General features: G+C 33.0%; 1 protein-coding gene across 1 annotated transcript; it reads left to right on the forward strand.

Annotated features, from left to right (window-relative positions):
• Positions 1–8,980: 8,980 nt before the first annotated feature.
• LOC108985552 (ribosomal RNA small subunit methyltransferase, mitochondrial) lies at positions 8,981–10,592 on the forward strand. The gene is made up of 2 exons (XM_018957895.1): positions 8,981–9,549; positions 9,657–10,592. The coding sequence occupies exons 1-2, from the start codon at positions 9,154–9,156 to the stop codon at positions 10,425–10,427; spliced, it is 1,167 nt and encodes a 388-aa protein (XP_018813440.1). The 5' UTR covers positions 8,981–9,153; the 3' UTR covers positions 10,428–10,592.
• Positions 10,593–10,628: the final 36 nt, after the last annotated feature.

Consider the following 10,628-nt stretch of genomic DNA (forward strand, 5'->3'; position numbering starts at 1 on the left):
GTTTATATACCGATTTATAAATAATAAATTTTTATTTAAATTTAATACATCAATAAATGTTAAGGGATAATATATAAGATCAAAATAAAGAAGTGCATGCATAAAATATATTTATTCCTTTTTCTTGACAAGCCGATTACCTAGTACCTTTTTTTTTAAGAAACAATTACCTAGTACTTACCATACATTAATTGTAGATAAATATATATATATATATATATATCTATCTATCTTATATCATTGATTCGAGGCCTAAATAATATAATGGAATGGACCCATGAATTGACTACAATAATGAAGCTTTTGATATTAATTTTAATCTTCACCTCGTCAGCTGAATGGATCCATGATCTGGAGACAAACAACTGCAAAGTAGGCTTTAATCATGACAGCCTTGACTTGATCTATTATGTGCTTTTCTTTCTGAGAAAATTAATATACATATGTATATATAATATACTAACTAACATATTCGTACTTATATATATTGTGTAATACAAAAGGCATTGATCATCTCCTGCATGAATCCTAAAAGCTAATTATGATAACCTAAAGAGAAATCAAGAATCTCTCCAATGTCGATGATTGTTACTTCTTGAAGAAGATTAATGATAGGAGTTTTCAGTTGTAATTTAAATTATATAAATGAGTGTAACCATATTGTTTGAATAATGTTAAGTTTCAGTTATAAAAAGTGTACAGATCCGTGCATTCTTTTTAAAAAAGAGTATGATTTATTATTAAAAAAATAATTTTTTTTATATAAATCTTTTATTTTTTTTTTTCAAAAATAATATACAAGGACTTATACATGACTCAAGATTGTAAATATTATTTCTCTTATAAATAAAATTTTTTAACTTGAAACAATTAATGGTGGTAAAATTGTAGAGTATAAAATGGTTTTTGATTGAGAGAACAATTAATGCTTTTATATTTGCAACCGTGAATTGTATAACTACTGCATAATCGTTTTGAAAAAAGTAAATAAAATATGAGATTTACACGAAAAAAAATTAATTTTTTAATAGTAGACCCTATTCATTTTCAAGACGATTACGCAGCAATTACACAATTCAGAATTATACGTAGAATTATTCTTAATAATTTACACCTACCAAAATATGTTGGGACTTGCTACTTGTCGTGTATCTCTCATCTTGTAAAGAAGAGATAAAGCAATGGGCATATGCAAAAATCTTACCCCCAAGGAATAATAAGGATTTGGTGTCTACAGATATGTCTTGCTTCTTATCTTGTTCTGACCTTTGATTCCTTTCATCCTAAGCCTTGGAGCAAAAGAGTAATAATTAACCATAACCATCTCTTACCAGCTAGCTAGCTCCTTAATAATTGAGGACTTTATGGCATCAAGTTTATGGTACGCAACATCTTGAGCTAAAATAACTTGTTATCTTTTAGCAATGTCACATGACCACATCTTCATGAAATTAACTTAGTCTGCCATGTTTGGAGCTTCGACTGAACTTAGTTCAGTTTAATTTTAAACTGAGTCTAACATCTTAATATTCAAATCTCAAATCACTAAACTCATTTTAACTCAGAACTTCTTTACACGTAGGACCTAAAACTTTTTTCAATTCAACACCTTTTTACACGTGGGACGCACAACATTTTTCAATTCAACACTATTTTATACACAGAACCCACAATCTTTTTCAACTTCTCATAAATACATATAAACTCATCTTAATATCCAAACACATCTAAACTTATTTTAGGTGAGCCCTACAAAACTCACTTCACCATCTCAAGTCACTAATATTCATAAAAAACTCAACCTATCTCAACTCAACATTTAATTTATATTATAAAGATATAAACTAAAGAGATGTACATGCCCAAACAAAGATATATTGATATGTGTGTACGTGTGTGCTCGCACTTTTCTCTTAATTAATATAGGATGGATGGGAGGAATTTTTTCCGTTTTCGCGAGGTTTTTTATCTTTTCACGGTCAGTAGTATTTGTATTATTTATCAGTCAATAGATTTGCATAAACGACTTTAGTACATGATCTTTTTTATTTTAACATGAGTATATTTGGATCTTGAAGTTATCAAATTAAAAACCATATTTTAACATCAAAACCTTGAGAGAGAGAGAAAAAAAATGCTTCGACAGCATACAACTAAGGCCTCGTTTGGATTTAGAGATTAATTGTGATGGTTTTAAATGAATTGAATAAAATATTATTTATTGTTATTATTATTATTTAAAAATTTACAATCTGACAGAATTAGTACCTATCCCGAAATGGAGATACAATATATAGAATAACAAAAGAATATAACCCAAGCCCAAACATTTGCCAACCCCTGTTTTTGGACCAGGCCTGTCGTGGGCAATGAAAGAGGCTTAACTTTGTTTGAAACCATGGTCTGGTGGTCCTATCTTGACAACAATCTTCAAAAAAGAAAAATTATATATACTATATTACCATCTCATTTTCATCTCATTAAATATAATGTGATATATTTATCATTATTAAATAATCATTTATTATATATTTATTTATTATCTAATGATGATAAATGTGTCATATACTATTTAAAATGATTAAAATAAGATGAAAGTATAGTGTATAGCATTACTCGAAACAAAATGACAAAAAGTTTGGTAGAGGCTTCTTTTAAGGCAGAAACGGCAACCACAAAAAGCCTTTCCTTTCTTTTACGCATCTTCTTCCATCCTCTCAAAACCCTAACCATTCCACGTCTCACAAAAGGAATTTTTCTTGTCTTGGTAATGCTTTTTCTTCACAAAAGGGTGGATGTATGTGTTTTCCAAGAAGAGGGCGGCCCATGCAAGCAACAAAATACAACTTGGAAGATTTTTCTTCTCTACTCTTAAAAATTTCAAACATTTTTTTTTTTTTTTTTTTTTTTTGTATCTCAAAATATGTCTTTTTGTATGCAAAATGCCCATTATTAAATATGGAGTTTTCTTACGAAATGCACCGTATTTAAGTGTGGGATGCTAGATGGTTATTAAATATGGAGTTTTCTTACGAAATGCACCGTATTTAAGTGTGGGATGCTAGATGGTTGCTTGCTGCACTTTGCTTATTCTTAGAGGTTTAAGAAAAAATTGAAAAATCGATCGAACTGACCGGTTAAGCAGTTTTCAAAATCAAAATTGATTTTTCAATTATTTTCATGTTCAGAAAATCAATTTGAATTGAACCGAACCAAAATATATATATTATTTTTTATATTATATATTATATGATATATAAATTATACATATTATAAAATTTATATAATATGAAATTTTAATCTTATCATTTATGATTCGTTGATATAAACTTACTCTTAAACATGAATATTAATAATAAGTTATTAATATGTTATTATTTATTCTTATATATTAAGTTATATTTTTACATATATAATATGGTACAAGTATAAAAGTAGACTTTTGATATATATAAATATATATCAAAGATAAATATATTCTTTATTAGTAAATTTTTACACATTTTTGGTATAATTTTCTCATTTGGGTCTAAAAAATCAACTAGCCCAATAAAAAAGTCTAAAACCGAATCACACTTGTAAAACATAACTGAATCAAACCGAAACCGAAAGAATTAAAAATTTCAATTTTTTAGATAATTTGATCAGTATCGATTGTCAGAGTTCCTAAACCGACTTAAACCGGTTCAATTTCAAAATATGTCCAAACCCAGACTGAAGCAAATTGATTACACTCCTACTTACTCTAACTATGGTCAGCCTAGAATGTTGTTCAGTTAGCCCAAAAATATGAGCTTCTATTCACAAATATGAATTTCCAGCAAGCTTTTTCGAATAGGTTGACCTTAACATAAAAAAAAAAAAAAAAAAAAAAAAAAAAAAAAAAAAAAAAAAAAAAAAAAAAAAAAAAAAGGGTTATCCATGTTTAGAATTTACATCAGCTCGTACAATGCCCTATTGTGGTTGTTCTTTTTTGTTATGGATCAAATGGTGTCAGAATCTCACAGATATCAACATCCACATCATGTACGAAAGGAACTTGTGGATGAAAGGAACTAAAACTAGCTGCATCTTCGTTTGAAATGTTTTTGCTCAAATGAGAGGTTTGGATTTAAAACCCACCTCAACTCATCTCATCTTATTATTATAATTTTTTTTTTAAGTTAACGTAATCAATAAAAAAAGAATTCATACTCTCACTTTTTTATATAGTTGACATCCTAGTCCAAAATGTATTTTTAACATATGCAGGTACTCATATATGTCTCTCATCACACAACCATTACATACAAACATGATCATGCAAATTCTAAGTGTCTAGTAGTTTTTCCCAACTATCTTCAAAGTCTTTCACAGTCAAATAGTCATAAACGGAAGTAGAGGTGTTCATCCGGGTTCCAACCCGGGAACCCGGGTCTACCTGGACCCGGACCCGGATTTCAAATCCTGGCCGGAACCCTGATGAATCCGGGTTTTTCAAAACCCGGATTTTGGATTCCGGGTTGAACCCGGATTTTTTTTTTCTTTTAACAAAAGCTTTTTTATTATTTATTATTCTCAATAGAAAACCAATATAAATCTCTTTTAGTCTTACTTCTTAATACAACGTAAGCATATAAACAATTAATTAACTTTTTAACTAAATGCATGTAAAAAAAAATCAATATTCATCATTTGTATCCTCAATTATAACACCATAATCTGTCCCAATTTCATCTACACCATCTGTATCCTTAACTATCACCAGAGAATCACCTTCAAGAACAGCATTCGATAACCCCAACTCCAAACAATTTGTATTCCATGCTTAAATGATCAGTAGTCCAAATTTTAATACTTTCAGAAAACCATGAAGTAAGACAGGTAACAATTTGGGAAACTAAAGCATCCACAGAAGCAACAAATGCAGTCTTCTCATGATCGGCATGCCCAATAGTTCCCACATGCACACAAGGTTCTGTTTGAAGAAGAGGATCTGATCGTAATTTTCCTGCAAAATGAAAGTATCAAATGTTTGGAAAATCAAGATCAGCGAGAGGGCCTGTGTCTCAAAATTTATATTATCTATATCTATATTCATGAAACAACTTTTATTTACACTTACTAATTTACTAATTTACTAAAATTTGTAACATCTCTTGATAAATTTATAGCAACAGTTAAAGCTCACCTCAAAATTTACAGCAAGCAGCTTTCTTTTGTTCTCCCCATCAAGAGAAGGCCACTCTCTTCTTGGTCAAGAAGATGAACGTCCTGATAAATAACTTTCATGCGCAGAATAAATGTTTATTCTTCGATGCATAAGCCACAAAGTTCATAAATAACTTTCTAACTAAATAAACCCAAACTCAAAGGAACAAATTTGGTACCCATTTTATTCCCGGAAATAATGAGATGTTGGGACCCTCATTGACTAATCACTTTAAGTTCTGGTGCGTTTTTGGACACACAATGAACAAAATAAGAAATCTAGCAGTGAATTTAACAGGATCCAATCAACGATATATACCTGTGGTAAAAGATACACCGATCAAATCTATTTTTTCTGTCCTCCTAGTTTTGACAAATTTTTCTCTGGAAAACTTGCAGAGATGATCTTCATTAGCTATAATATTTTTATATTCTTGAGATAAGTATCAGGTTTCTAATCCACAATCCCATTAGATATGCAGACAAGCCCATATAATGGGACAAACTTCTTACTCACTGAAATAATCTCTAGATCTTACATTCATTGTTCATCGAATCAACAAATCTACCCATATTTACATTCATTATTTGATGGAAGAGAAAAGGGAACGGCAAAACAGAGATAAAATCCCATTCGACAAGTTCAAGCACAAAGAAGAGACCCAGTTCACCAAATCACCAGATCTACCCATATTTACATTCATTGTTCACAGATCGAGAGAGAGACTTACCGAAAGGTCTCCGGCGAGACAGACACGGTAGTAAGAGAGAGATCAATCTCAGCCACCACATTGAGAACCTCTATGGATCTCGATAATGTAGAAGAGCAGCCTCAGAAACTCGAAGCGGAGAGAGAGAGAGAGAGAGAGAGAGAGAGAGAGAGAGAGAGAGAGAGAGAGAGAGAGAGAGAGAGAGAGAGAGAGAGAGAGATGTAGTTGCGGCTTTTGGGTTTGACAGAGAGCCATGGAATGAGATAGAGAAGATGGGGGCAGAAAGTCGAAACCCTAGCAGATAAGAGTATCGTGATACACGGGTGGGGGGACTGGCCGACTGGGATTTTAAGAGTTTTTTTTTAAATATATATAAAACCGGGTACCGGATTTTCAATCCGAAACCCAGTTTCAAAACCCAGATCCGGACCGTATAGATCTGGGTTTTGTAATGTGGATTCCGGCCTGGATCAAATCTGGGCCAAAAACCGGAACCGGAACCGGAACCCGGGTATCCGGGTTCCGGACCGGGCCGGGTTTTTTCCCGGCCCGTATGAACAGTCTTAAACGGAAGTTTGTATCTTGCTCTTGATAGCTTCATACTATGAATGTGGTCCAAATTTTTCTGACAACTTCTTTAGAATGAGCCATAGACAAAATTGGTGCAATGATGTTGGAAATACTGTATTAATAGCAATTTGCATTGTCTTATCTTGATCTGTTATTATTGCTAAAGGAGCTTGACCTTCCATGCAATTCAATCAGGATTACAATAACCACACGAAGGTGTCCTCATTTTCACTTGATATTAAGCCACAACAAAAAATAATTGATTGATCATGGCGACTCACTTCGAGCAAATGACATCTTATACATGTTGGTGAAGTAAGTTGTGTCGAATGTTATCACATTATTCCTAAGATGTTTATAAGCAGCCTTACTTTGGGCATTTTCCCAAAAGACATTCTTGAAACGGCCCTCATCATCCAAATCTATAATATAATAAAAATGATCGTTCTTCTGCTGCATTCGGACAAAAGACTTTCATAGAGTTTCGACACCACCTTCACCAAGCCGTAGTTGTCTCGCCTTATCAAAATAATTTTGACAATTTCTTTTTTTTCCAAATGTTAGATTCTCATAATCACCAGCTTGAACTACGAAAGACTTAAAACTTTTACACACCTTTATATGAGCACTATCTCCTACATCCAGTTTTTTTTAATTAATTTTTTATTTATTTAAATTTTCGGCTGGATCCATCTTCCTATTGTATCTAAAAAATCTCTCTTTTTCTGAACTCAATACATGCGTGTCAAGTACAACTGTAAAAACTATATACCTTCGATCGAAACAAAGAGTTGCATTGCTCTTTGCCTTATATTAGAATCTCGATTAGTCTTCGCCTAGGAAGATAAGTTGTTGATTTAGATGTACCTTGACATACACATACAAGTATGAAGTACCTCAATTTTCCATCATCTCCAGTCTAGAACTTTTTTTGGACACACCAAACTCTTGAATTTTAGCATATTTGTATAATATGCTGTAACCTCATCTTCCAAGGCAAAGGTTAATTGAAAAAAAAAAATAAAAGCAACAAAATATTAAAAAGAAAAATTGATGAAAGGACACATGATAATTTTCTAATGTAAAGTTTTTAAGAATTATGGGCATTTTATTTGGTTTTGCAACCAACTCCAATCATCTTTCTCAAATGCTACAAAAACTGTCTTAAGTTTAAATAATTTAATCTTAATCGGCTTGGGCTTCTACACTTATGTCTAGATTTTTTTTAAAAATAAAAGAAAGTGACGTGCCAGTGATATGTGTCACCGCCACATTAACACGTAAGGAGATGCGCATTTTTCACGCTTACGGGTAGCTGGACTCTTGTTGAAATCTTTTGTGTTATCTTCTAAGAATTTCCATCGTTACATCTATAGCATTTGGCAGATAATATCTTGTTTTGTTTTGGTACGGCTTTGGTTTATGTTCTAATCACATCTTCTTTTGGAACATGCATGGCAAAGGAAAATGAAGTTAGCTTTCAATGTTGAGAATTCCAAGGACAACAAATTAGATGTATTTTAAGCCATGAAAGTTTGAAATGCATTACAAATAAAATTTACAAACCCGTTTGTTGTCCCCTCTCCAACAAAAAAAGATAATTTGCATTTACGGTTAGGTTTGTAAGACTATCGGAAAAATAGATCGGATTGGACCGGACCGATAGTCTTATTAGTTCATCTCGGAGTGTGGTTTTTTAGATTGGATCGGACAAAGACAGACCGAATGTGTATATATATATATATAAATATTTTTATATGTATAATATATTATTTTATATAGTATATAATTGTATAAGTTAATTATGTAATTTTCATCTGATGGATCACTATTGATCATATATACAATGAAATTATTTAATATTAATTAACTATATATAAAATATTAAAGAGATCACTTAATTTTAATTTGACTAATCTAATTAGTTTTTTGTATTAATTTTTCTTTAAAAAAAAAAGAACAAAGAAGAAAAAAATATTTATGGACCGAATGGATCGACTGGACCAATAGTTAACGGTCCGGTCTGACAAAAATAGACCAAAATTTTCGATCCGTGACCTCCCCAGACCAATTACACCCCTATTTTATGACAGTAGCTTTAAAAGGACAAGTTTTACTTCTGTTTGGTAAGTGAACTATTTTCAAGTATTCTCAGATATTTCTTTCTCAAATACCACTTAAACGTAAAATACTTTTTAATTTTTAATTTTTCAATTTTCCATTTAGTCACATTACAATTTTCTCAAACTCTAAAACAAAATATAAAAAAAATATAACTTTTTCAAGTTTCAAAATAAAAATAATTTTAAAAAATTATATTCAACCAACTTTTTAATTTTATAATATTTTTATCCAATTTTTTTTTTCTCTCAATCTCACTCATTTTCAAAAGATTGCATGGCGTTTACGCACTCTACAACGGTATAAGTGTCCATAACATTACTCAAAAATTAAATATTGTGATATAAATGTCTCTCGTTATAAAAATTCTTTGGACTGGACAATTATAGAAAATCTTATCCAATAGTTCACTGAAACTTGTTAAGTCGACCCTTTTCGTCCTTGGAAGCTTCAATACGAGAGGGATACATGTAGTGTAGGTTTCACAGATGAAAGCAACTGAAATTCAAATCTAAACTGTAAAAGTTCCCTAAAAGAAACTATATTCATCGAAGAATCACACATGCTTCGTCTCCCCAAGTCTCTTTCCAAGTTCGTCACCGGGCAACGTTCGCTTCCGCTCCGTCAATTTCATGCGAGGTCCAGTCGTCGTAGCCATCCCAAGAGCGACGATGAGGATAAGATTCTCAGAAGACGGGAGAATCGAGAGGCTCGTTTACATCTGTACAAAAGCAGGGGCCAACACATCCTCACCAACCCAAGAGTCCTCGACTCCATTGTCCGAAAATCCCACATAAAGCCCACCGATACAGTCCTAGAGATCGGACCCGGTACCGGAAATCTCACCCTGAGGCTTCTAGAAGCTGCCAAATATGTCGTCGCTGTTGAAATTGATAAACGAATGGTGGAGGTTCTCCACAAACGCGTAGCCGAGCGGGGTCTTCAAGATCGTCTCAGTGTAGGTTAACTCGTTTTCTAATTGCTCGACGAAATGCCTAGCTGAAAGTTTTGAGCGCTTGCAGTCAACTACTTAAAGTAAGCTTTTCTTGCAAATGGGTTTTGCAGGTTATATGTAATGACGCATTGAAGACCGAGTTTCCTCAATTTGATCTTGTGGTAGCCAACATTCCGTATGGAATATCTTCTCCTCTCGTGGCTAAATTAGTTTACGGGGCGAACCCATTTAGGAGCGCCACTCTTCTCCTCCAGAAAGAGTTTGCACGGAGACTGTTGGCAAATCCTGGTGACTCAGAGTTCAACCGCTTGGCGGTAAATGTGAAGCTGGTTGCTGATGTGGAGTTCTCCATGGACGTGAGCAAAAGGGACTTTGTTCCATGTCCAAAGGTTGACTCATCCGTGGTTATTATACGTCCCAAAGCTGAAATTCCTGATGTAAATCTGGATGAGTGGTGGGCTTTCACGCGAACCTGTTTCGGCAAGAAAAACAAGACACTAGGTGCTACATTTAAGCAGAAGAGGAAGTTGTTGGATTTGTTGAAACTGTTCACAAAGACTTGCTCAAGCAGTGAAAGTACTGCCAGCGACCACAATTATGATCACAGCAACAATTCTGCTCGTGCTACTGATGATGAAGGGGACACTGATGAAACAGAATATTCATCTTTTTGCTTGGATACGCGGATGAGTATGTTCAGGGAGAAGGTCCTTGGAGTTCTAAATTCAGGTAGTTTTGAAGATAAGAGGCCTTCAAAGCTGTCTAATGAGGAGTTACTGCATTTGCTCGCATTATTTAATCAAGCTGGAGTGTACTTTCATGATCACTCAAAGCCTAGGGATGCAGATAGTGTAGAACTTGCAGCGGTTCTCAGCTTATAGCAATATATTACCTTATCATTCTATTATTTAGTCATCATTGTTGATCTTTCTTTCTTCCTTGTATTGGTAACTGTTCACTGATGGATGTTGCAGACAGAAGCAAGAGTCCTACTTGTCCGTCATTTTGATTCTTTGAATGAGATACAGAGAAGAAATTCTACACCATCAACATTGTCATCTATGTTTGTTAGAATTTAGATG

Source organism: Juglans regia, chromosome 8, assembly GCF_001411555.2.
Source record: "Juglans regia cultivar Chandler chromosome 8, Walnut 2.0, whole genome shotgun sequence".
Taxonomy (NCBI): Eukaryota; Viridiplantae; Streptophyta; class Magnoliopsida; order Fagales; family Juglandaceae; genus Juglans; species Juglans regia.

What these genes read in the sequence shown, in the direction of transcription:
- LOC108985552 (XM_018957895.1), top strand. Translation starts at nt 9,154, where the DNA reads ATGCTTCGTCTCCCCAAGTCTCTTTCCAAGTTCGTCACCGGGCAACGT. An exon ending in GTCTTCAAGATCGTCTCAGT is followed by an intron (nt 9,550 to 9,656) that starts GTAGGTTAACTC and finishes TGGGTTTTGCAG; the next exon opens with GTTATATGTAATGACGCATT.